The 26,901-nt window shown below is 31.6% G+C and overlaps 7 protein-coding genes and 1 long non-coding RNA gene across 20 annotated transcripts in view; 4 read left to right on the top strand and 4 right to left on the bottom strand.

Annotated features, from left to right (window-relative positions):
* The window catches only part of LOC106614604 (CUB and sushi domain-containing protein 3), a 100,309-nt gene extending 94,512 nt beyond the window's left edge, over window positions 1–5,797 (top strand). For 4 of the 6 annotated variants that reach the window (XM_036369445.2, XM_036369419.2, XM_036369457.2 and 1 more), the window contains one exon: window positions 541–5,797. In XM_036369445.2, the coding sequence (XP_036225338.2) occupies window positions 541–851 (311 nt within the window). In that variant the 3' untranslated portion in view covers window positions 852–5,797. The remainder of the gene's footprint in view (window positions 1–540) is intronic. The other 2 variants (XR_004977854.2, XR_004977858.2) reach the window with 2 other exon arrangements.
* Window positions 5,798–6,911: 1,114 nt separating this feature from the next.
* On the bottom strand, window positions 6,912–7,654 carry euc (eucalyptus). Of its 2 annotated transcripts, none has more exons than XM_014230353.3 (3): window positions 7,446–7,654; window positions 7,245–7,360; window positions 6,912–7,190 (listed from the first exon to the last, which is right to left on the bottom strand). In XM_014230353.3, exons 1-3 carry the CDS (start codon window positions 7,573–7,575, stop codon window positions 7,113–7,115), a joined length of 324 nt encoding a protein of 107 aa, XP_014085828.2. In that variant the 5' UTR covers window positions 7,576–7,654; the 3' UTR covers window positions 6,912–7,112. The 2 variants fall into 2 exon arrangements, with proteins under 2 accessions (XP_014085828.2, XP_014085827.2); XM_014230352.3 differs by having other exon boundaries at window positions 7,245–7,375; window positions 7,446–7,652.
* A 207-nt stretch (window positions 7,655–7,861) lies between these two features.
* Smu1 (Smu1 spliceosomal factor) lies at window positions 7,862–9,892 on the bottom strand. 2 transcript variants are annotated; one of them, XM_014230332.3, is made up of 5 exons: window positions 9,730–9,892; window positions 9,308–9,633; window positions 8,552–9,238; window positions 8,099–8,490; window positions 7,862–8,033 (listed from the first exon to the last, which is right to left on the bottom strand). In XM_014230332.3, exons 1-5 carry the CDS (start codon window positions 9,753–9,755, stop codon window positions 7,935–7,937), a joined length of 1,530 nt encoding a protein of 509 aa, XP_014085807.1. In that variant the 5' UTR covers window positions 9,756–9,892; the 3' UTR covers window positions 7,862–7,934. The 2 variants fall into 2 exon arrangements, with proteins under 2 accessions (XP_014085807.1, XP_036226567.1); XM_036370674.2 differs by having other exon boundaries at window positions 9,688–9,731.
* Window positions 9,893–10,693: 801 nt separating this feature from the next.
* Window positions 10,694–12,891, top strand: LOC106614559 (GILT-like protein 3). Of its 2 annotated transcripts, none has more exons than XM_014230351.3 (6): window positions 10,694–11,010; window positions 11,281–11,448; window positions 11,641–11,808; window positions 11,983–12,123; window positions 12,188–12,295; window positions 12,773–12,891. In XM_014230351.3, the coding sequence occupies exons 1-5, from the start codon at window positions 10,927–10,929 to the stop codon at window positions 12,287–12,289; spliced, it is 663 nt and encodes a 220-aa protein (XP_014085826.1). In that variant the 5' UTR covers window positions 10,694–10,926; the 3' UTR covers window positions 12,290–12,295; window positions 12,773–12,891. The 2 variants fall into 2 exon arrangements, with proteins under 2 accessions (XP_014085826.1, XP_069961863.1); XM_070105762.1 differs by having other exon boundaries at window positions 10,695–11,010; window positions 12,410–12,891.
* Window positions 12,892–15,503: 2,612 nt separating this feature from the next.
* Window positions 15,504–18,026, bottom strand: LOC138855781 (uncharacterized). The gene is made up of 2 exons (XR_011394863.1): window positions 17,939–18,026; window positions 15,504–17,810 (listed from the first exon to the last, which is right to left on the bottom strand). It is a non-coding gene; the product is annotated as an uncharacterized lncRNA (long non-coding RNA).
* FeCH (ferrochelatase, mitochondrial) lies at window positions 15,505–17,342 on the top strand. Its single transcript, XM_014230338.3, has 6 exons — window positions 15,505–15,684; window positions 15,816–16,212; window positions 16,265–16,366; window positions 16,422–16,743; window positions 16,813–16,929; window positions 16,988–17,342. The coding sequence occupies exons 1-6, from the start codon at window positions 15,657–15,659 to the stop codon at window positions 17,183–17,185; spliced, it is 1,164 nt and encodes a 387-aa protein (XP_014085813.2). The 5' UTR covers window positions 15,505–15,656; the 3' UTR covers window positions 17,186–17,342.
* Rift (Riboflavin transporter) lies at window positions 17,516–24,319 on the top strand. 5 transcript variants are annotated; one of them, XM_036370415.2, is made up of 7 exons: window positions 17,516–17,730; window positions 17,962–18,200; window positions 18,273–18,572; window positions 22,541–22,665; window positions 22,730–23,084; window positions 23,169–23,844; window positions 23,907–24,319. In XM_036370415.2, the coding sequence occupies exons 3-7, from the start codon at window positions 18,295–18,297 to the stop codon at window positions 24,105–24,107; spliced, it is 1,635 nt and encodes a 544-aa protein (XP_036226308.2). In that variant the 5' UTR covers window positions 17,516–17,730; window positions 17,962–18,200; window positions 18,273–18,294; the 3' UTR covers window positions 24,108–24,319. The 5 variants fall into 5 exon arrangements, with proteins under 5 accessions (XP_036226308.2, XP_036226290.2, XP_069961855.1 ...); XM_036370397.2 differs by lacking the exon at window positions 17,516–17,730 and having other exon boundaries at window positions 17,807–18,105; window positions 18,166–18,200; XM_070105754.1 differs by lacking the exon at window positions 17,516–17,730 and having other exon boundaries at window positions 17,807–18,200; window positions 18,262–18,572.
* A 268-nt stretch (window positions 24,320–24,587) lies between these two features.
* On the bottom strand, window positions 24,588–25,918 carry LOC106614551 (uncharacterized). The gene is made up of 2 exons (XM_014230344.3): window positions 25,791–25,918; window positions 24,588–25,697 (listed from the first exon to the last, which is right to left on the bottom strand). Exons 1-2 carry the CDS (start codon window positions 25,813–25,815, stop codon window positions 24,763–24,765), a joined length of 960 nt encoding a protein of 319 aa, XP_014085819.2. The 5' UTR covers window positions 25,816–25,918; the 3' UTR covers window positions 24,588–24,762.
* Window positions 25,919–26,901: the final 983 nt, after the last annotated feature.

Below are 26,901 nucleotides of genomic sequence, written 5' to 3'. Positions count from 1 at the left end.
TATTGTTCAGATCGGACCACTATACATAGCATATAGCTGAAACACAAACTGACTGATCAAATTAAAACAAATATGTGTTTTTACTCTTTTAGACTATAAGAAACATAAAGAATATTATAGCTTCGGTTAACTTTTTCTTTGTTTTTTTTTTTAATCTCCGACGCATATGTGAACTTTACCAATTATTTATCGACTACAATTTTAAGCTTAGCAGCTTACCATATATGTTAAACAACTCGACACTCTCTTTCCTTTTTTTTAAATAAATTGATTAATAAGAACACTAAATTATCTAAATTAACCATTTGGCAGGACGTTTCCCCATCAAGTTTGTGTCTTAAGTCTTTTGATTGTGCCAATAAAATAACGCCTAACTCCCAGTATCTTTTTAACAACAAAAAAGTCTACACTTTTCGTTCAATGAATTCTGGTTGTCTTTATCATTCAAAATTTATTTCTTTAATTTCCTACAAACCCTCTTCTATCCCATATTTATTATAAATAATTGTTATACCTCTCCTCTCCGCACAACCGCGATAGGTTTGAGTTCCAGCCGACGGCATTTGCAAGGTGGTGCGAGCATATCGGGTAGTCTACATGGCATCAATAGCGGTTCATTGATGATACCACCAGCACCCTTGCCACCCACCAGTGTACCACCACCGCCGCACATCTGCATTGCGGGCGTCGACGGTCTCAGCGCAGGCATACTAATTAACGACGACGACGGCCTGGACGATGACGACGAAATCGATCTAGACAATGTGCAGCATGAGATATTCATTAACGACGTACGATTTGACGATGAAGACAACCACTTGGAGCAAATGCATCATTTGGAAACCGTTTAACAATTGGCGAAGGTTTTGGGCGGCACTAGAGGCGTTATCCAATTGTTGCAACAATATGCGGCATTTTATAGGAATTTACAAGCATAGGAACAGATTTAATTTACAGTAATAAGAATTAATGAATAATAGCGAAAACATTAGTAATAATAATTGTACGACTACATCATTAAGTCAGGTTTTTAATAACAAAATTAATCAATAAAATCCAATTCCCAGGAATTAATATGTATGATGTTTGAAGCAAATAACAACAAAATGTTTCATGAAATAATATGAAAAAAATTACCGGCAAAATTCAGCAAATTCAAAAATGCCAATGATTCGAAAAAGTGAGGAACTAAAGCAATCGGCCAGAAAGGATGAAAGGAGTGACTTTGTGAAAAAGCGGAGAGTTTGTCTCTTTGAATATTAAGGGAATATAAGACGAAAAAATTGTCGGATTTAGACTGGGTTTATTGGCATTTTATTGACTTTTTTATTTTTGAAAAAATCGTATAAAAATAAAATATACATATTTGTGTCCACGCGACATTTGGAAGATCACCTAAAAGAACTTGTTGTAAAATAATTTCCATAAATTTAATATTTAAAAGTTAACAGTACTGCGAATGGTAGGAAGCGAGATAGCATTTTGACAAAGCTTTTTATTGTGAAACAAAATAAAAAGTAACGAAATTAAGACGAAATTGAAACGAGAGGTAAAACTAAAGTGAAATAAATTTAAAACTAATAATAAAAAAAGCAAAAACAAAACATAAAAAAGCTCATTAGAGATAATTAATGAATAATTTATATATGAAACAGCATAAAATAGTAAACGAAAATAAAACGGTAAATCTCATTCAAAGTGAATTCATTGCGAAAAGCAAAATATTGTTGATTTTTATATTTGATACGATTTAGAAGCATTATACATATATTATTCGTAAGGCCCCAGCCATATTGAGAGGTAAATAACAACAACGCATATACATATTTCAATTTTGTTAACGACAAACACACGAACCCATAATAATAATGAAAGTTGAGACAAAATGCAGTTCACAGTTGACTCATAAAATCACTCATTCTATGTCTTTTGTACACTCGTTCTATATCTTTTCTACACTCAGCAGTTATTCACATAACAACACTCATCCCCTCATCAAGCCGCTCGAGACACTTTCACGCAAACACGAAGAACGCGAACGCGAAGAATGAAGCAACTTACCACATCAATAATAATGATTCTAAAAAGTGCTCAATACGTTAGTAAATATACAATAAAAACAATACGTACGAGTCTTATTGCGAGTAAATAAACAAAATAAATAAATAGCATACATATTTAAGTACATATGTACATACATATTTGATAGTAAAATGCCATAAAAACAAACATAAGAAACGTAACAAACGTATAACGCTCATACATAATACCTTTTTGATGGCAATATTACGTATTTATTACGGTAAAAAACTCCGAATGTGACAACAAACTGACAACCAAAAGTTGCTGCTCAGCCGACGTGCTACTACACTGAATAATAATAATCAATTAGTGACTATCAAAACTGCATCTTCCAAAGTAAGTAATTAAATAACGAAATACTAAGGCACTTAAACATAAAAATATATATAATATAATGAGACCTTTAGCTTGAACACTGGCATTAGGTAAAATAACGGTAAAAATTTATCAAACGAAAGTATATAAGTGAAAATGAGCATAATACAGGGCTTGTAGTAAATTAGATATTGAGATTGAAGCTCGCGAGTTTGGGAGATAAACACCAGGTATATATAAAAGGGGTTAAAGAGCTTTTACTTATCTTAAAAATATTTGAAATTTTTACATAATTTTTTTTTATTTTTAATTGTTTGAATTTATTTTTTTTATATACATATGATAAGGAAGTAACTAAATGACAGATTTTAAAACAAATTTTTGTATTAGCTTATATTTCTAATGAAACCGCAAAATTGGAATTTTAGTAAACCGAAAAATTCAAAACATTGTAATACATTCAAGTTAAAAAATTCTTTACTACTACATTAGTTCGTAAAATTCAATTTTCAATATTTTTAACTCGAAATATATATTTTGTTCGCATTCATTTGTATTGATTTTGTACTCGTTTTCCTTCGTGTATACTCGCATACACAAACTGCAGACCCAACGGACGGTAAAAAAAATCTAAAATCGAGTTAAAAGGCAACAAATTAAGCAGCATTTTAGAAAAATATCAGTTTCGACTAGAATTAAGATTAATGAATGCAACTAAAGTTAAACACTAAATTAAATGTTGGTAGTAAATTTAAAGAAACAATTAAATAAACTAGAAGTAAAACCATGATTAAACGAAGAAAAGAGTTGAAAATTAATTTTAAAAAATTAAATGAATTGTAGTTATTATTATTAAAAATGCACGGAGGCAATGTTAAAGAAAAATGCTTAATTAGACACAAATGTATTCATTCAATGAAAACTAAACGAAGTATTATAAAATGAGATAATAATAAGTATGGAGAAATAATTTGTAAATTAGTTTGAACCAAACTACTTACACACACACACATACAAGTAAATTCACCGAACATTAACGATTGGAGCACTTTCATTTAAAGGAAAATGTCATAAATTTTTTATAAACATTTTTGTTTTCTTCCTGAAATATCATTTTAAAAATCTTAAAATCATCACATTTTTTTATTACAACAATTATTTTTTTTTTAGTTCGAAATCGTCAATTCCCACTTCTTTTTCACCTAAAAGAACATAACAGCTTAATTTGTATTCAATAGGTGTATTATAATTTCAAAACCACAAATGTTTCTGCACACACACATGCATTTACACACACAAGTACATAAATGCATAAAACATTGAAAGCTAAAAAATGTTATTAAAACAAAAGTATTTATTAAAAAATAGATAAAAGTATTGGTTTCATAGCGCACGTACGTTTTACAACAACAACAAAAATCAATAAATAAGTGATGTTAAAAATGTTTACGAAATTAACGAAGAAAATTAATGCTAAATGAGGTTAAAGTATTGAAATTAAAATCGTCAAAATTTAATTAAGAAAACAAATCAAATTAATTAAATGTAATAAAATAAGTATTTGCATACATATACTATGTAACATTGCGAATTGCATTAAAACATGTACCCTTGAAGGTAAAAGCTGAAAATCATAAATTAAGCATAATTTATATTGGCTCAAAGTTTATATTTTTATTTTCTTTTTGAAAAGCCAAATTTTTTAATAAAACTGTTAATTTTTCAGCGCAAAAAAAAAGAAGAATAACATAATTTACTAAAATCTGAAAGGCAATACCAACATAACTATGTAGACAAATTGTGAAATGTAACGTTAAAAATGCAAGCTAAATGAAATTGTCGTAGAATTATCTTAACAACAAGGGTATTTAAAAAAAGCATTAAAACGATCGAAAATCAAAAATATAAACTAAAAGGTTATTAAAATTAAAAGTAAAAATGTTTATCAAATAAAAATGAGAAAGCGCAGTAAAACATAGCTTCGAAAGTAGCAAAATGAAATGTCAGAACGAGGGAGGGAAGCACGCTCTCCAAAGTAAACAATTGAATGTTAACATTAAATTTAAAAACGATATAAGAAATATGAAAAAAATGCATGTAAGCAAACAAAATATAATATAACAAAAGCATATTGCAATGTAAAATTATAAAAGTATAATATGCGATAGGTTAAAAGTTCACACAATAAAGAACAGACAGACAAACAAATATGTTATTGAAAAATAGCGAGCTAAAAATTTTAATGCATTGTAATAAAATATTGAAACACAGCAAAAACTGTTTGAAATACACACATACATACATATTAAACTCAAACAAAAACCAAAACAAAAATTTAAAAAACATAAAACAATATTGATTAGATCGTGTAAGAGAACGCGTAATTTTTAGTGTGTTTAATTCAAAGCAAATACAAAACAACAAAAAAACTCAATAAAAACCAATAATTGCCCAGAGGGGTAATAAAAACAAAACCACAAAAAAAACAAACAAAAAACACTCCCAACACCGTTGGCTGGGAACTGAAACATCAAAGAAAATAAGAAAGATGAAACCCTTTTGTGTCTTGTTAATTATTATTGTATTTCTGTGTATGTGTAGAGAAAGGGTACGCGTTAATTATGTTAATTCTTACGTTATTTACATTAATTACAATTATTTACTTGATATGTATACAAACAACGACAACAACAATAATGAAAATACACAGTATGAAACATGCCTGCTTACACCCACACACATACAAACACAAAATATATAAATACAAAATAAAAATAAAATACTTTAGTTAGACGCTCAAAAATGCAAAAAGTACACGTAATGAATTCCAATATAAAAAAATAGTAATTTACCAGACACTGCCTGCACGGCAGACACTGTGTATATTGTGTTTTATGCAGCTATAATAATAGTCAGAAGTAAATTAAAGAGCAACATACACATACCCACATACAAGCATTTGCCTTAGTTATTTAAATAAATTATACAGATTAATCGATGATGATCGAACCCATATTTTATACGTGAACGTACACACACGCATTCAAACAACAACAAAACAAATGTATACAATGCTATTATTATTACGATTACTAATATTATTATTATTATTACTATTATTATATTTACATGCAATGTTTATCTACGCAAATATATAATATGTAATAACCGACAAGAGGTTGCATTATATTTAGTTAGCTTATGCATTGTTCAAATATTTTTATAACCCATTGTCTTTTGTTAGTAAGAGTATTTACAAACATATATGCATAACCATTCGTTTCAACAGCCAATGGCTCAATGTTGTCAACTAAGCATTCATGTTACGTATTAGCTGCTATGTCAATCTAATTTAAGTCTTATTGTAATCGGTTGAAATAAAATTTTATTGAAATACAAATACGCTGCTATATTTGTGTATATATTTATTATACATGTACATATATGTAGGTGTATATGTGTATGTAGGTAAGCTGAAATAGTCGCAATCATTAAAGCTCTCAAACCGCTGGGCATCTGTGAACCAAATAATTTTGAGTTATGCTGCCGAGTTTATCTTCCTTGGTCGGGAAATATGTACGCCGTGTCTGACTTGTGAATTTCAAAAAACCGATGTTTTTTTAATTCATCCCGCAAATAGTTTCGAAAATATGAGCGTAATGTAAAAACGGCTCCCGAAACTTTATACGCCTTTTTCTCGAAACGCTGCTTTCAGAGTGGGTGAAGAAAATTTCTCCAAAACAGCTGGACCGATCGACTTGAAATATTCGATCGTGTTTAGATATATTTGTCAGTTACTGATGGAAGGAATACGATTTTTGATAATAATTTCGAATTTTTAAATCACTCTCAAGTGCAATTTTTTTTATAAAACAAAGACTTTTTGGGGGATAGCCGCCTCTTTAACAAAAATTAAAATTTTGACTAGTACTTCGATCTTTTCTGTTTTTGGATTTGAGATAATTTTAAGCAGAAAAATTTTCCTTACCGCTAGACACTTTTTTACGGAGGTCCTCCTGGAACTCGGCTACGGCATTAAGGACTTGCAAGTGGATATAACCCCTAAGTAGACGCGAGTGGCAGTTAAAGATCTTTTGGTTTTTAAATGTAAAAATGTCATTAATTTCTCATAAGCTACATATGCGAGTATATCACGCCTTTTTTAATACTGTTATGACTACAAAAACATCTTAATCCCTTTAACGATTTCAAATTAACTTTCAATTGAGCGTATAATGGAGCTGTGGGAGTTTCACTAATTATACATATTATTTTTGTGGCACCATTTGCATACTGAAAGTAAAAGAAATTTCAAAATATATAGCAAAGTAGATAATACTTGCTCACTGCATAATGCATACCACCTTAGAAATGTTACATAGGTAAGATTTCTCAGATGGTAAAAAGCAAATACAACTGAATTTTATGTGTCATTCATTCTTAGAATTCCGAAATTTATAAATGCTTACCTCAACAGCTTGTTACTACAAATTTAATTTTAAAATAATTTTAGATTTCGGTTTAAAAGTATAAACTTGTATTATTATCTACTAGTCATACAATTTTAATATATTAATTAGGTAATCAAGTATGGAGTGTACATAAGTATGGATATAAACGCGTTCTAAACGCATCTAAATTCCATTTTTGAAAAAAATGACTGTTTAGTACAAATGGATGAATAATTGAGCAGCTTTGACCAAATCTCTTGTTAATCACTTATCGGTAGCCGAACGAAACTTGCCCAGCATCTTGTCAAAGGCCGTCATATCTCCCTTGACCAACGCTTTATTCTAAAATCTGCGTTATTAAAACCAACACAATTGCAATTTTTTAAAAACTCTTACATCGGACACAAGTTTATCGAATGTTGTCTCCTTTGTACCCACTAAATAAAAGTCATCATCAGATATGGTGACTTCCGCATCAGCCGCGTCTGTTGTGCCATCATAGATATTCAGATCTTTAAAATCAAAAACTATAACGACATGAATTAATACTTGCCACAATTACGATCAGCCCACAAATAATTGTGTGTCGACACTCACCCACACTTTTAATTAGCTTGCCATCAGTATCGGTGAAATTGAATTGGAATACACTTAAAACAGTGCGACGCTCAGGATTAGAATCCTTCAATTTATTTCTTATCTTCTCGATAATGCACTCGCTCTTCATCGTTTTCAGAAATCGAAATCGAACGTCTACGCCGCAGTATACACAAGACGCAACTGAGGCAGGTTTAGTTCAATTTTGGATCAACGATGAGAATATCATACATACACACGTATCTTCAACGCCATACATATTTATGCGTTAAATTGATATAGTAAATGATCGACGCAAAGAGGAATTTGCATAAGGCTTAATTGAAATCAATTTACCTAATCATATAGAGACCAATTATTATTGCTTTGTTGATGTGATCGACCAAGTTACAGTAATTCTAACCCAATACACATAATTTTATTTGATTACTGTTTTATTCATTTCATAGCAATTATATGAATATCTAAGCACTACAACTACAGTTAGGTTTATGGTTTCCATAATTTAAGTAGGCCGTCTTCACTGTAAGTGGCTAACAAATTTTGATGTGGATGATGAGCAAGACCAATAACATCTTTTTCGTGAACCTGTTCATCATTTATCAATTAGTCATATTTAAGTTGGAGCGGTTGCAATCAAAATAAGTACTCACGTTCAATGTACGTTCCAACTTGCCAGACGTAACCGAGAAACAGTACAGCACCTGATCTTCCCCAGCACAATAAATAAATTCGCCACGCGGTGAAATAGTGGCTGATATGAAGGCACCTCCTTCGCGTTTACCCGATGAAAATGAACGAACAATTTGCCCCTGCATGTTCATAATAACCACAGCGTTTGATCGATTACAAACGATAAAATGTTCTGGATTCTTAGGTAATATTAGTACGGTGTTTACAGCCAGCTCGTTGCCTAACGGTTTATAGGTAGACACACATTCGGTGGTTTTTAATGACCAAATCTTTACTGTACCATCCGAAGAAGCGCTGAGTATATTATGTCCATCTGGTGTGAAAGTTGCCTCATTTACAAATGACGTGTGACCTGCGTATGATATTGTATAAACTAAGTAAACTAAAATCTAGTACACTCGAACACAACATACCTTTAAACTCTTTTAGCATTTTGCCAGATTTTAAGCCGTGCAAACGTATACTGTAATCAAAGGAAGCACTCAACACCTGACTGTTGTCACGCGAAAATTGTAAACAAGTAATGCCCTTCGTGTGTGCCTTTTCAAATTTTCGCAAACATTGTCCAGTTATAATACGCCACACTTTGATTTGGCCATCTTGCGCACCAGAAGCCACCATTTCAGAATCCCTCGAAAATGATAACGCCAATACCGCTTGTTCCATCATCATGAATTGATCTTGTGCTTGGTATTTGAGATCTTTACGTATTTTACCAGTCGTGAAATTCCAAACCTCCAAGAAGCCATCAACGCTTCCCGTAATTAGATATTGGCCATCAGGTGAAAACTGCGCACACTCAACGTGTGACTTTTGTCCAAATTTAATTTGGCGAAACATTTGTGTAGGAAACATTTCCTCTTCCTGGTCTTTCATTGCAGCTTTACCGCGGAATAAATCGATTGTGGTTCCCGGCGGAAGCAGTCCTTGGTGTTGTTGCCATTTCAAAGCCTGGCCTAGCAGCGCTAATAAACGGGATGATGGTACTACATGTACTTCCCCGCTGAGCTCCTGCGCTATTACGGCTCGTCGTTTTTCTTTACTGCTTCCTTCGGGATAGGCTTCTCTGGGATCGAAATATGCTCGCTGCAACATATTTTCTGCAAATTAAGGTAAAAATCTATGGTTTACAAAAGTATAAGTACATATAACTAGCTCTCCATAAATACCCAAGTGAATATATCTCTCTGGTTCATGTTGTTTTAGCATAATCATAGGATCAGTCTGTCGGAGCAATGAGCGCGCTGCACCTAATTCTCGCAGTTCTATTAATTCAAGAACAATTTGTTCATAAAGATTTAGAAGTTTCTTGTCAGGCAATTTTAAAGACTGTGTCACTTTCAGCACAGTGTCCCAGTGGCCGTTTACTATATCTTGCACAAACCCATCTACACTGTCCACCGTATTCAGTGAAACACTAGTCTCTTCTTGAAGGGTTTGTAGGGTTTTATATAAATTAGATTCTTTTAAATACTGTTGTATTAGACGAATCACACTGAAATAAAAATTAGTATTACAACATACGTACATATGTATTTATATAGCTCACGATTGAAAGCCGGCAAATCTAATTGCCATCATCCACACTTACTCAGCCGATTCAATTTCAATAGACATGGTCCTTGCTTAGTGTATCCTCCTGAGATTGCTGAAAACTGTATATTGTAATTTATATTTTTATTTAATGAACCAAAATCTTTAGAATAAATACATGCAGTATGCCACTGCAAAATGTCAACACAATTCGACCAGAACTCAAAGATGCCAGATGTCACAAAAAAACTATAAGAAAAATGCTAGAATGTCGCATTACCAACCTTTCTGAACCAATGCAAATAAAAAATTTGCACTTCTACTACTTTTTATTAATTATTTAGCAAAACACTTATGTATCTGTACGTCTGAATACTAATTATATAGAAAGTCTAATATTCTTAAAAATCTTTATAGTTTTGAATAATGAAAAAGAATAAGACACTACCGGTTAAGGGAATGAGAAATGTCTGCTTTTCAATATGTCTTCATATATTTGTTTCTTCTTATAATAATAAAATTTATTGGTTAGCTGTTTTATCCATAATAATATATATTTCCAACATATGTTTATACGTACAATATTTACGTACACATTTCTCACTGCATACTTTCATAATAAACCCGGTGGTAGCAGTATGAAGGCCCAGAAAAAGTACACATATGATGTATGAATAGTTAAAAATACTCCAATTGTCATAACCGCGTATACTTCGCCCATTGATATTATAAAATTTGATTGTTTCTTAAAAATTCGAAATTGTGAGCAGAAACGCTTTTACGGTATATAAGATTTATGAAAAATCAATATAAAATATATACAAATGCAAAGCCTTTGCTGTATGTTATTAATATCAATAAATTATAACTCCATTGAAATTTAGAATGTCACTAGCATCAATAGGAACTGTACTCAACCAAGAAGAGCTAGTTCTACTTCACCTTCATTTACTGATGGGAAATATCCATTCAGTGTTAAATGTAAATAATACGTGCCTCAATTTGGCGCTATATTAATACTATCTAGTATTTTGAGAATTTAAATTGCAGATGTTACGTTTTCATTCGTGGCTCATCTGAGTTAAATATTTCGAAATCGCCAGATTTTAGTAAAATATATTTTGCGCTGGGAATATCATGACCAGTCTGCGATTTGCTCTGAAACAGTAAAGTGATCATTGACAAGCTAAAATAATCCAAACAATAAGTACATGCAGACATATATAATAATACTTAGAACAGCAACAAAGAGAAAATGTCAATGAATACGTGTACTGCCGTGTTATCAGCGTTTTATATTTTATATTTATTATGTGGAACAACAGCGTTTCAAGTTAAGGTAAGTATGTAGCCGAAATGAATGAAAGACCACAGGTGATATGGCGCGCTTTTGCTATGCAGAAACACATACAATACTTATGTACATATATAATCAAATACAAAAGTACATACATATGTAGGTGGTGTTTTAGAAAGCATTTAAACATGCGTACGATAAGAAAATGCTTTTTGAGTGACAAAATGTTATTCCTTAAATACTTAATCCATAAATGGGAATGTAGAAAAATATATATTTTTTCTTACTTATGCTATTATGTTTCACTCACAGCCCTCCCCACAACCAGAGCCAAATCAACGCTTAAAGGTTGGCGTTTTCTATGAGACGCTTTGTCCGGATAGCAGAGAATTCATACGAAATTCACTTTACGACGCAATGATTATTAACGACTGGCTAAAATATACCGAGCTACAACTAGTACCATATGGAAAAGTCACGGTATGATGGTTATGCACATGCGAGTATACATATATACGTACATACATATGGGTGTATGTGTGTATATTAATAGCTGCATTTATCATTTGCTTTCAAGTATTATCATGTTCCAAGTAAACGCTATTTGTTTGTAAAACTATGCAGACTGCATCTGTTTTAAACAGAAATTTACGTTTTTTTCAATTGTTTCAGACTTGGACAGACCCAACTACGAATGTAACGACACTATTTTGCCAACATGGACGCAGCGAATGTGAATTAAATGCTCTACACGCCTGCATTGTGGAGCATAATGATGTGAATGAGCAGATGAAATTGATAAGCTGTCTATTGACAGGTCATGCAACAAGTCTGGATGAGGCAAGTATCTCCATAAGCCAAAATATAATTACGTATCTAAATATTTCGACGTATTTTTAATAAATTCACCTCGGTTATTTTAAAAGTACCGTTAAAACTATTTTAGTTCAAGCTTTCATATACTAAATACTAAGCGATTTTAATATAATTTATTAAATATTTTTTCTATGCCAGTGTGCTAAAAATTTGATTATTAATGTGAGCGCTGTGAAGCAATGTAAATCTACGCGTAGCACTCCAGACATATTAAAAAGGTATGGGGAAATGACGGACGCGCTGGACATATCTTTCGTGCCATCAGTAACCTTCGATGATGTAAAATATTAAAATTAATGCTATTATATTTAAAAATTTATATAATTTTCACTTTTATTTACAGAAATTTAACCGTTGGCGTCAACGTTACTTCATATATAACTTCCCCGTAATATTTTGCCGCGAGTACAACAACAAATTTAATATTACCTTGCCGCAGTGTTAATAAAAGGTATTTTTGATGTTCGAATATTTATAAAATATAATAAAATAAAGCAATTATTATAAGACATTAAGTTACATTTCTTCAGCGATAAATGCTTGCTAATCACTCTTTTTTTTATAGAAAAGGGATTTTTGAACCTCTTTGCATTAAGCACGGTAATGAAGTAATTAAGCAAACAACAATAAATAGAATAGAAATAATAGATAAATAGAAGATGTATGTAGTTATAAATGTATTTAAAATATATCAAGAAATTAGTTATAGTTAGTTTTAGTTGTAGTGTAGTTTTTCCAATTTTATTGCACATGAGCCTAGTTTTATAAAACAGGTGAATTATTGATTAAATCTATGTAAATAGAAAAAATGTGAGAATTTGTGGTTGAAGAGGAGACGAATTCGCAAATTGTGTGCAATTAAAAATATTTTTTTTTATTGTTACAATTTAAATAACAAAATTACTTATATACATTTGTTTTTTTTCAGTGTTTTCAATTTTTCCATTTTAGATTTTTATTTACATTAAGCAATACCAATAAGTATATTTTATTATTATTTTAATTAAAAAATAAATTAATTAATAAAATATAAATAAATAAAATTAATTTATTTGCATTTAATTCGTTAAATATTTGAGTTTTTGATAATACATAGGTAAGTATACAATTTTTTGATTTGACCACCAGTGAGTGCTCACTTCGTTTACACAAAGCAGCCAAAACTAGAAATTCATACTTTTCATATTCATATTCATCTTCATGGTGATACTAAAAATCAGAAGTTGAAGAATTTTCTGATGTTCACTCCAGAAGAGAAAAATGACAACTTGGGTCATTGCCGATTTAATATTTTTGTTTTTTGATTTTCATATATTATACGACGGTTTTAAATTATAAAATGTATGTAAATTTGCCATTTATATGAAATCCCTTATTACTTCTATGAGTTCTAACCACACTCCTAATAGTGATTTTGTATGTTTACTTAATACCATAATTTCATTGATTTTCGATTTAGCCTATTTTAATTAAATTCAATGGCAAGAAAATGCAGTAAAATTGAAAATCGCAGTACTTCAAAAAAGCTTAAGTAAATTTTCAATGACAAGGCACTGCAAAAAGGCTAAAGTGACAATATAGACGACATTGTCGCATTTTATTTACTTTTTTTTTATATTAAAAAATGTTTGCGAAAGATAAAAATATTAATTAATCGACGAAATTTTGAATCGATTACAAGCAAATTTGGTATTTTATTAAGTTATATAATAGGTTAAAGACTTAGTTTTTCTGATTTATTTATATTTGTATTTATATTTATGTACATATATGTGTAATTACGGTAATAACGGACGCTGTCGAGTTTCCGAAAAAGAAAGATGTTCGTCAGAGTTGGACAAAGGCTTGCAACATAGTCGTTTCGCCTTCCGATACCCTATTTGTGTGTCGCAACCATTTTGACTCAGAGTACGCCTCTAGATACAAACTTTTGCCTGCGGCTTTCCATGTTTAAGATTAGAGTCAGAACTAAATCATAGCTCTTCTAGTACTGACTCTTATTGGGTGTGCCCGCCCGTCACTATCACATATGAACGTCTTAAGGTAGCTGTAGGAGATAGGGAGGACGACATATCCTTGAAAGAATTGAGAATACTCCATTTTAGGGGAAAAAAGATTAGGATTAGGGCCACAAAATAATAACGTAGGCTCTGCGCTCAAACTAAATAAAAAGATCCAAGAGTTAGAGAGGGTAATAAAACAATTAGAAATACCGTATAAAGAACTAAAAGATCGTGCAATGGTTGCGGATGAAACTTCAAGCTCTCTTACAGTTTCATGAGTGACGATTTAGGTTTCGCTTTACCAAGCAAGAGCTCCCTTTCGAGATGGCGCCCCATTCGGTATGTTGTACCAGGCGTCGATGGCAATGTCATGGGATATTTAGGCAAAATTGCCAAAAATATGTCCGTTCTAGAACGTAATTGCGTTCTGTTATTTGATGAAATCATCATAAAGTCCGACCTAACTTATAATCGAGTTAGAGATATTATTAATGGATTTGTAGATTACGGGGAAGGCCATCGCGAAATGAAAATATGTAGTAAATGTTGTTTTTAAATGGTAAAAGGGTTGAATTCAAGTTGGAAATATGTGTTTTCTTATTATATTTCCAAAAGTGGACTTCTCAGTCAAAATTTATTTGAAATTTTGAATAAAAATATCGCAGCACTGAAGTCGATTGGCCTTAACGTAAAGGCTTTAGTCTGCGACCAAACCAAAAAATTTCTATGTATTTAAAAAAAACGTGAGATGCAGCAAGACGCAGGCACATAAGACGGATTGAAGGAGTAGTACTTAACCAGAGTTTACTGTATACATAAATCAGAGGAATATTGAATATTTTCTTTAAAAAGTTTCTTGAATTGTAAACCGAAAATTTTACTATGTTGTCCCTTTTATTCTAAAATATTTTAATACTCATATTTGCGGGGTTGAAACTTTTCCCTTCTAGAGGGAACATCAGAAGTTTGTTCAATTTATTATTTTTGGCTTTTGCCAGAGAATGTTAATGAATAGGGAGGCGCAAATGTTAAGACAGAAAATGTTGATAAAGAAGAAGAATGTTAGCTGTTATAATATTATATTGTTATTCATTAACATTCTCTGATAGAATCTTGTAAGGTTTTGACAATTCACACGCTGGTCCGCAATTGAACCTTCTGTATAATATACGTTCTCTGCTTTATGTCTGATAAACACCACCTGTACAACAATACCTGCATGATACCTATAAACCTACAAACCCAATCGACGTCTTTCACAGAAAGTTAAATCAAATATTCTGTTACACCTGTTACAGGTAGAACTGCTACAAAATTAAGGTAGAATTATCTCGGCATATCAAACTTATCTATAAATGGAGAGTTTGATAGCTTTCCTCTTTATGTGAGCCAACCCCGTTAAAATGGCTTGGTGTTGTAACTAGTCTTAAATGATATGTTAAAACTAAAACGGGCTTAGCAAAGCTCAATAACTGCTACAACAAAATTATTATTCACTTCGAAAGTTGATAATCAATAATTTCACAATTTAATTTCAAGTAACTAAATAACAACAACAACAATAAACTGATTGGTTGACTGTAACTTTCTTTATTACTTACTACCCTATACTAGTTTAATGATTATTTTTAAACATCTGGCTACATCAGTAATTCATTTGGATTGTCATTTATGGGAAGAAGAAGCAGAATTGCAAAATAGTAATATTTGCCTTTAATTGTAAAATAATAGATAGGAATATATTTGGCCGGCAAATCTTGACATACATACTTTTAACTGCGAACACAAGTATTAACAAATAGTGAAAAAATGTTACACCGAAGTAATTTGTTGTCCGGTAAGTAAACTATAAACTGTTGACAAATGTTGCACAAGAGTATAAATTCTATAGGAGTTGTGCATTTATCTAATTACGATGAAAAATATATAATCTAGAATAAATACTCTAAATTTCTAATACATATCCAGCTGCTTTAAAATCGTTTGGTACTTCTGTATCGTTGCGTTTTAACTCCACGATTGTAAAACCAAAAACGGCTATACTTATGCTAAACATGGGTGGTCCTCAACATACGGATCAAGTACATGAGTACTTACTTAGAATTATGACAGATCGGGATATGATTCAACTGCCTGTGCAAAGTCAGCTAGGCCCTTGGATTGCTCAAAGACGAACGCCGGAAGTACAAAAAAAGTATAAAGAAATTGGCGGTGGATCACCCATACTCAAATGGACAGATCTGCAAGGCCAATTAATGTGCAACGAACTTGATAGAAAATGCCCTGAAAGTGCTCCGCATAAACATTATGTCGGCTTTCGATATGTTAATCCACTCACTGAGGACACTTTACAGCAAATTGAAAAGTATAAACACGGAAATATTATTTGAAAGTTTCTAATTATGTTTTTTTTACAGTGATGGTCCCGAAAGAGTAGTGTTGTTCTCCCAGTATCCCCAATACAGCTGTGCAACTTCTGGTTCAAGCTTTAATTCGATTTTTTCGCATTATCGGCAACAGTTTGTATTCTGTAATTTCTTTTTTAATTTGAAACAAAATGTATTTGTTTTTTAGTTCCCTTCCAAAGAATATAAAATTTAGTATAATTGATCGTTGGTCAACTCATCCCTTGCTAATTAGAACTTTTGCTGAACGTATACGGGAAGAGTTAAATAAATTTGGCGAAGCAAAACGTAAGGACGTCGTTATACTATTCACCGCTCATTCCCTACCTTTAAAAGCAGTGAACAGAGGTGATCCCTACCCCTCTGAAGTTGGCGCCAGCGTGCATTTAGTAATGAAAGAATTGGGAAATACCAACCCATATACTTTGGCGTGGCAATCGAAAGTAGGACCCTTGCCGTGGCTTGCTCCCGCTACCGACGACACTATTAGGGTAAGAATCGTTACAAATTATTTGCTTGAACATAATTAACGGAAAAATTATTTACTTTATTTGATGTAGGCATATGTAAAGCAGGGACGTAAAAACTTCATACTGGTACCTATTGCATTTGTAAATGAGCACATAGAAACATTGCACGAACTCGACATAGAGTATTGCGAGGAATTGGCTAATGAGGTAAATAGTTGTAAAAAAAATGTCAAAATGGACGATATTGAAATGTATTCATTTATAGGTAGGTGTGGAGGAAATAAGACGTGCAGCCGCACCCAATGATCACCCGTTATTCATTGAGGCATTAAGTTCCATTGTGGCAGAACATCTGAAGAATGGCCAAGCTGTAAATCCAAAGTTCTTGATGCGTTGTCCAATGTGTGTTAATCCACGTTGTAAGGATAGTAAAAATTGGTATAGTGAGGTCTGTACTCAATAATAAAATCGTTCTAACTAGATTCAAAGTGCATATCTGTTCATTGAGAAGTGTCACAAAATATTGGTGCAAAAGTTTATATAAACTATCATTATTTTAACTATTTTGTTATTGTTGGATTTTGAAATATTAAAATAATTGGTTTATAAGTATTCTTTAAGTGCTTCAGTTGTTTTGTTGTTGTGTTGGTGAAGTGTTGAAGAATATATAAAGACGGAGCTGCATTTAAAAATTAGACTACAGCGCTTCCTGGTTGAAAGGAAATGGATTGCGACATCTAGCGTCGTGAAACTACACTCTGCGTATAATTGTGAATTGAAAAGATGGTGACAGAGAACGTATATTACGTATACAATTTTTGTGCCAGCTGAGTTTTGTTTATCATTTGCATTGCGATGTGCAATCATTCAATTTCACTCGCTCAAATTGGAATTTCGGAAACGCGTATCAAATACAATGGGAGAACGACATTTCTCAAACTTATTTAGAAATTAAATGAGCCAGTCCAATCAGATGGGAATCATTTACGTACACATGCATGCATACACGTACATTCATTAAGATTTTAAATCGAAAAGATGTTAAATTAATTGATTCAATTGTATGGCCAAGCCGATCAAAGAAAGTGCTGTCAGAAAGAAAGCTATTTTTTAAAATTTTTTGTAATAAATAATAGAAAAATTTGTTTAACAAGATTACACCAATTATTTTTGCAGCGTTGTTAAAAACCGTGTATTCGTGTATAAATATACTTACCTCTCCTTGGCTTACGTTCAAAGGTTACATCATTGGTGCTGCGCTATACTATTGAGGAGCATCTGTTGTTTGATCGCTTACATCAGCATAGATCAACGAACTGAGTTTAAATAACCTACATTGTTCGCTTCTTATATGAGAAGTTCATAATAATATAATCAGAAAAAGTAATATCTTATCTTATAGTGCAAACATAAACATTCAGTCACAAAGAGAACCATTTACAGCTTTAGCCAATTTTCAATTAAGAGAATATTTTCCCGTATGTATGCACTTATGCAGATAAATTTGTTTTTGTGATTATTGTTTATAATCAGGTAAAGAACTTTTACAGTTGCGGCTGTAATTGCTTTAATATGGGCGATTATGACGTTACCGGCAATTATAAGCAACATTGGAGTGATATGTCCAATGATTACCAACAACCGCAACAACAAAAACAACAATTAGCCACGGTAACACAAATACCAAAGCAATATGAAAATGTTAAAAATGTGGATGAAATTGAAAGCGCGCTGGCGAGTTTTGGGGAAGAGGCAGCGATTTCAGTATGCCTAACATCGCAATCGGAGCGGTTGACAGTTTCTCGATTAAGGGGTGGTCACGATTTAGACAGCAACTATTTACTGAACAGGTAAGCGTTTATCTGGTATTTTAGAGACTTATTGCAGTGAGCTCTCATAATAGAATTTGGTAAAAAATTTCCATTTTATAGCAACAAAACATCAAACAAAATTTCAAACTTGTTTATGTTTAAAACAAAATCTATTTGAACTTGTTTAATTGTTTGTCAAAAAGATTTCTAGTGTAACTTAGCACCATTTAAATATATGTTGGGTACACTCTAGTAATTGCAAGATTATCTTTAAATTTGATTTAGATCCTTTTTTAATAAAAACTAATAAACAGTTAACAGCTAATCGGTTTATTTTTCAACTTCAAAAGGTTTTCTACAATTATGTTAAGTATTTTCCGTTCTGTTTGCCTATAGCTAGATATTCCACAAAAAAACTAAATATGCCGTCAATATAAACAAAACAACTGTCATTCAATTACAATTACACATTAAATTGATATTTTCCCAAAAACGTTCATCGGAAAGGTTTTTCGAACCGAAAGTGTACATATTTGACACTAACAAATTATAAAAATTGTTACTATAAAAAGTAAAATTCTTACAAAAACGATAGTAAACAATTTTTTTGTATTTTTTGTAACATGATATACAAAAGTAAAAATAAATCTGCATTACTTTTTTAATTAATTAAACTTTATTTTATTATAATAATAACATGAAACGAAATTTATAATTGAAAAAAATATGGCACTAACGAATGTAAGTAGAGCGTTTATATTTACAGGGCGCCAAAAAAATTAAAAAATCGCGTATGTGTTTAAAAAACTTTAAATTGCAGATGCCCCTCCCTAAAGTGATCCTGTATACCAAATAACAGTCTTGTATCTTAATATGGAGCTTAGTTATCGCAATTTATTCGTTTTTGCTTAATGGCGTTTTGTGGACGTGGCAGTGGTCCGTTACGCCCATCTGCAGTACCAACCGTCTTACGATACCAAGAAACATATGTACCAAGTTTCATAAAGATATCTCAATTTTTACTCAAGTTACAGCTTGCAAAGACGGACGGACGGACAGACAATCACCCGGATTTCAACTCGTCTCTTCATCCTGATCATTTATATATATACCTATAACCCTAAATCTAATTCGATTAGTTTTAGGTGATACAAACAACCGTTAGGTGAACAAAACTATTATACTCTGTAGCAACAGCTTGCGAGAGTATAAAAATGGAAGAGACTACGAGCTCTTAGCTTTTTGATTGAGGGTATTATACTGAAAAAAAAAAACTGAATAAGTTGTTGTATGGAAGATATGTGATATAATTATCCGATTGTGTTTATTTTCATCGTCATTGTTAAGTATAACTGCAAAATTACGTACTCTTAGCTTTTTAATTAAAGGCAGGCAACCGGAAATTAAAATAACTGAATACTCGATTATATGGGAGATATGTGATATATTTATCCGATAGTGTTTATTTTCACCGTCATTGTTAAGTATAACTGCGAAATTACGTACTCTTAGCTTTTTAATTAAAGGCAGGCAACCAGACATTAAAATAACTGAATACTCGATTGTTTGGGAGATATGTGATATAGTTATCCGATCTGACCGATTCCGACAAATGTTCAATATAATGTCAAAAAGTATGTATTGAATTTCATTCGGATATCTCAAAAACTGACGAAGAAAATTTTATAATCCCTAACAATAAAACGTTTCTTAGGCAAAGTTGTTCATAATAATCCGTAGAACATTTCCCGCATATACGATTTTATTGAAAAAAATCGGCCCGCTCTAATGTATATATAATTGTTATTTTAAAAGTAAAAGATTGGTCTTTACCGATTGCCTAATCATATATGTTTATGACACCCATTAAGACGTGCTAGCCTTAATTATTTATGGTTCTTTGATAGAGTGAAATGTGCAGACATGTTTGTTGTTATACATACATATATCTCACAACATATTGCACAGAGTATACAAGTTTTGTTCACCTAGCAGTTGTTTGTATCACCTAAAATTAATAGAGATAGATATGGAGTTATATATATATAAATGATCACGGTGACGAAACGAGTTCAATTCCGAGTGACTGTCTGTCTGCCAGACCGTCCGTGCATGCGATAACTTGAGTACACATGTTTATTGGCACCCAAGGAGGGTTGGTATTGTAGATGGGTGAAATCGGTCCATTACCACGCCTACAAAGTGCCGTTAAGCGAAAACATTAAAAGTGGCATAACTAAGCACAAAATTTAGAATTAAAACTGTAATTTGGTAAAAGGGATCACAGAAGCTAGGAAAATCTGCACACAAAAGTGGGCTTGGTCCCGCCCTCTAAATGTATGTATATGTATCTTCCAAACCGCTAAAGTCAACTCAACCAAACTTGTTGAAAACTAATAAAAGTGCCATAACTCACTGAGTAAATACCCTTCAAGCATTCAATTTCACAACCAGGATGGTAGGGAAGGGCTTTATAGTAGCAGGTATAAAAATTGGAAAATAGGCGTGGCACCGCTCTCCTTTCGATGAAATTTTATATCTCAAGATCTATTTGAACATCTATTTAACCAAATTTGGTATGTAAGGCTATCTCCTGGTCTCGATCTACCTAATATACGGATTTTCAAACACCCGTTTAACGGTATATCGTATTTATTAGTCAATTGGTTTCTTAATGAAATGCAGAAAGCATCTATTTCTGGTAATTATAAAATGGGGTCAAAATATTCCCCAGCCCCCATATATTTTATATAAGAAAAATAATATAAATTAAATAAGAATTTCAAACTTTCGGTTGGCTTTATACTGTATATAATAGTATATATGTAGTCAATATGTAGGATATCTTAGCAAAAACGGAACGGCCGATATCGGACCACATGTATACATATAGCTGCCATAAAAACTGAACGATCGGAATAAAGTACTTGCATGGAAAACTTTTTTATTTAACGAGATGTCTTCACAAAATTACACACGAGTTACAACAATGAATTCTCCGAAGAAATAGTTCAGATTAGATCCCTATATCATATAGCTGCCATATAAATTGAACAATCGGAATCAAGTTCTTGTACGAAACCTTTGTATTTGTGAAGTGTATCCGAAGTTTTTTTCTTGTTTAATATAAAGTTTTGCAACACATAAAAGTATTTCACCGACTTTGATCTTTTCAAATTGCGAGAGTTAAAAGTGTTTGGTTACATCCAAACCTAGCCTTTCCACACTTGTTTTTATTATAATTTTTGTATGTGATATTTCAAGACTTATTCTTTCAAACCATTTTTTTTTTGTATGGAATTAGTATTTAAAATCGTCGGTAACATGGTTTTTTCTATGCGATAATTTTTTCTGATAATACCGCATTGGGCAAAGTTCGAAGTATATAGTATGTATACAAAAAAAAATAATAATATACATACATACATTGTGTTGTATATATTAACTTGATTTATGATAAGTAATTTGTAAAAAGATATTCTAAATAGTTAAAAAGTAAATAAATTTGTAAATCAAATCAAATTTCACTAATTAGAAGTGTACAACATTGATTATTTAATTAAATGGATATGTGTGTATAAAAATTTATTTAAAGATTAGTCTTTGAAATCGAAAAAATCTTTTGATTTGAGCCAAATTAAAGAGAAAAAATAACAATTCCGAAGAAAGTACTTCGTACGCATTCATTCGCTTATTAGTAGTGATTATTGTGTGTTCATATGTGTACATATAATTTTTATTAAGAAGCGTCTATGGTTTTATTTCAGCTACAAAGCATTTTATTGATATTTGAACAAGTTGGTTGGTGATTTCCACAAAATTAAGTATAAATAATGTACTATATACTAGAAACCTACGCTAATGCATATAGGAATATGTATAAAAATCCATCTGAACACTTTACAAATATTTTCTATACCGAGCGCTAGCACAAAACCTGTTAGCACTTATATTGTTTATTAGTTATTAAGTCGACGCTGAAATTTCGTGTTTTAAATTTTTTACAGAAACAATCAGATACCTCAGCAAAAAAAAATGTTCGGAAAGATGACTAACATTGCGAAGAATCGAAACTTTATAGTAGATTTATTGGCCATATTTTTTGGTATTGGAACATGGATAGGTGTAAACGGTAACTATTTTAACATTAGAAAAATATTAGTAAATTTTTTTTTTAATGATTTGGTTTTGTTAAGGTACCTTCATTCAAGTACCCTTGCTGGTTAAGGAAGCGCCGGAAAGTTGGAGTTTACCATCGTATCTTAGTATTGCTGTGCAAATTGGCAATATCGGTCCTATCACATACACTTTAATACAACATTTCTTAAAAAAAAGGATAAGCGATGCGCTTTTTATTTATATACTATTGGTGCTTGGCACATTGTCGGCTATATTCACTAGCTTCTTTTACGAGAAAACTGTGATGATATTTGGCGAGGAGAGGAGCTTAGCCTTGTATATACTTACTTTTGTATCCGCGCTTACTGCATGTACGAGTTCGGTACTTTTCATACCCTATATGGGTCGTTTTAAGGAAATGTACTTAGTAACGTAAGTTCAAAACGATTTATTGATTTAGCATGTGTGTTGTGCATAATTTGAGTTATTTTTATTCAAAGAAAATTATATTATTAGATATTTTGTTGGAGAGGGATTAAGTGGCATGCTGCCAAGTGTTGTATCACTTATACAAGGAATAGGAGGCGACGCCGAATGCATCTTGGTAAACACCACCTCATCTGGTGAAGAAATATTTGAGAAAGTAAATCCACCCGCACGTTTTAGTCCAATGGAATATTTCCTTTTTATATTCGTTATATTTTTATGCAGTGTAATTGCGTTTACATTGCTCGATCGCCTTAAATTGGCCAAACGTGAATATGCTGCAGGTCAAATCGATTTTGGCAACAGTTATAAATATGAAGAGAACAACGCAACAAATACTATAGATGCTGTAGCTAACGATTCAACAGAGAAGCAAGTGAAATCAACACATATTTCCTCAACAGAATATGTTGCACTATTGCTGCTCATTGGTTGTTTGTCATTCTTTGCCAATGGCATGTTTAATTCTATACAATCCTACTCAAGTTTGCCATATGGAAATTCAGCGTACCACCTGTCGGTAACATTAAGTGTGATTGCTAATCCGGTAGCGTGCTTCCTGGCAATTTTTTTGCCACACACATCGTTGCGGCCTATATATGTGCTGTGCTGCTTATGCGCTACTTTAACTGCCTACGTTTTCATGACAGCTTGCATGAGTCCACTACCACCGTTACATGACACAACTATTGGATCGACTTTAGTGGTATGTTACATAAGCATTCGTATACATATACTTTTATCAATTATATTTTTGGCCATTTTTAGATTATTACATGGACTCTGCTGATTGGTTTAGTAAGCTATACCAAGTTGTCTATTTCGTCGATAATGCGGTCGCAGGGCGGTCGGTCACTGGTGTGGACTGGTTGTCTAACTCAAATTGGTGCTTTATTAGGTTCGGTCCTAATATTTATTTTAATTAATTTTACTAATAGTTTTCAAGAACCAACGGCTAGTGAATGCTAATAAAAAAAAACACAAAAAAAAACTATATTTACATGGCAGGAAATGTACTTATATCAAAACGAGCAAAAAATTACATTTTTTATATATATAATTTAGTTGTTTGTTGGTATCACTTTAAATATTTTTATCAACAAACAGTAAATACATTAAAAAGTTAGCTGAAAAATTAAAAGAAAGTGCATTTAGATAATAAAATTGATATAAACCTACAATTGCATTTTTAAACGAGGTAATAGTGTGCACATAATTTTCCTTCATACTATTCTTTTATGGCCACAACCGAGAAAATAAAACGACTAAAGCAACACACGATAATATAATATGTTTACATTTTAATAATTTTAGCTCTCAAAAGTTTGGATGTTTATCTAAATATTTCATTAAAATTTAATGTTAACAGTGCTTTTTTCACGGAAGTTATTATATTATCAATAGATTTAAAAAAAAATATTAACCATACCTTTTATACATATCTTACAATTTTTAAAATTATTCATATTTATTGCTAAGTCATACTTTTTTTTATTCCATTCTCCAAATTTATTTTAAAATTTAATATATTTTACATTTTTTATATCACTTTTCATTTTTGAAAAGCCATGATTTATAACGTTAAGTTACATTGCTGAACAAAGTTGATTTATACTAAAACTTCTTACTGCTGATTTGTAGACGAAATTTTGTTTTTCTTTCGTTTTAGCGCAAACAAGTCGTACTCACTGTCATCATTGTCACCCTCGTAGCCCATTTCAACACAGCTACTTTCATTACCACACATGTTGCCTATGCAAAAATTTTCTGCGGATTGGTAGACATCCATGCTAGTGACACTGCTGCAGCAGGAAGCGTAGCATGACGGTGTTATATTTTTCCCGTTTTCACAGCTATTTACCTGTCCTGACTTATCATTACTAAACATGTTTATTCGATGTTTTAAGGTAGAGTTGCTTTTGGTAGAGATTTGACTTTTAACGGCAGCTAATGCAGGCTCAGTTGATCCAGAATCCTTTATTTTATTATCGTCATTAACAACAATATTGTTGAGAGTATCTGAGCTATGTTCGGGAAAAGTCGGCGACTGCCCACAATCATTTTCAAATTCTATAACTTTTGTCGTTACTGCGGATGTCGTTATATTAATGTTCCCTTTGATAGCGTTCACCGATTGAGTAATAACATTTTCCAAATGTGTACCAAGGAAAGTATCGATTTTTTCGAGAGATTCTTTTGCGCGCTTAAAAAGCACGAGACTTTCCTTTAGTACATGGCTCTCATTAAGTTTTTCGAAATTCTGCAAAATTTTACGAATGTCTACCTTGCTTTCAATAGATACAGGTATCTTTGTTGAATTTGATTCTCTTGCGGTTTCGAATTCTTTAATTAGTTTTTTGATTTTGGTAACATTATCGCTGGAATCAATATCGCTGTTTTGTGGCAACAACAGACCGGACGATACTTCGTCTATCTCTTTAATTATATCTACTGAATTCTGAATAACTTCATCATGTTGAACACGCAGTTCCTTTAGTCGCTCCTTTAGATCATTTAAGTAAACTTCAACACGCTGGGTTTTGAGAGTTTCTTCGGGTACTGCAATTTTTTAAATATGCTTTACTTTTCAATTAATATGCTAATATACTATTTAAGATCTTGTATTACTACAATACACATTTAAAATCTTACGAAAAGGCATTTTAACGTTATCCATGGATTAAAGAAGACAATATAAAATTTAGAGTAGTTTAACCAAATGATTAATAAAGTTTCAAGTTTTCTTGTTTCAATACAATTTTTTTTTTATTAAATTTGAATTTTTTTGATATGCATCTTAGATCAAATATGTAAATACGGTATTATGACCAATTTCTTGTAACGGAAAGGTTTTATATTAATTTCTATATATCTTTCCAAGGACTTTATTGACGATCCAAAAAATAACTTAATTGTTAATAAATAACTTTAAAAAATGTCAGTTTGAGTTAGTTATAGTTTCCCCCCTACTTGTTTTCTAATATACATATATATGTGTTGAAAGATGCTTAATTTTAATACATTTAATATTATTAAATTCAAAGTTTTTTAATACAGCAATAAAGTAGTTTTTTCCCCCCATTACTCAAATTTTAAAAATGTTGAACTTATTTCTCATTGAACAAAAGTTTTTCTCTTGAATAGAACATCCATATATATAGAAATGTATATTTATAATAAATATTAAATATATTTTTCCAATGAAAATCTATGTAAGTATATTTGTATGCAGATAAGCAGATGTGATAGATCTGTTATGTACTGCGAAATTTAACTTTATATTCTTTATTACAGCATCACTAATTGGTAATTGTGCGAAATAGTTTTAATAAATATAATATATAAAATTTATGTTAAGAGACAGATATGTAATATTTGCATATACAAATTATTCCACAATCCAAAAAATACCTCAAAAAATCTACCCTAATTATGAAAATATGGCAGTTGTCTAACGTAAACAAAAATCAGCTGTTCAGCGACACAGCTGCATCTCTCTTTTTGACTGTCGAGTCAGCTGTTGAAATATAACCACTCTCTCGTTTTGGCATTGCACTTAAACGTATTACAGTGATTAAGAACTGGGCAAATATACTGAAGAAATCATGTATTCGTCAATCTAGAACCGGAACGAGTAACGTAATTTTGAATAAATTTTTCGCAAATAAATTAAATTTTCAACGTTTTAATTGAGTGGCTGATTATTACAAAATAAAAATAAACTGGAAGTTAAGCTGGTTTGTTTCAAAAAGACTTTGTTATA

The sequence above is a fragment of the Bactrocera oleae genome, chromosome 2 (genome assembly GCF_042242935.1).
Source record: "Bactrocera oleae isolate idBacOlea1 chromosome 2, idBacOlea1, whole genome shotgun sequence".
NCBI lineage: Eukaryota > Metazoa > Arthropoda > Insecta > Diptera > Tephritidae > Bactrocera > Bactrocera oleae.
This window is presented reverse-complemented; position numbering and strand designations above follow the sequence as displayed.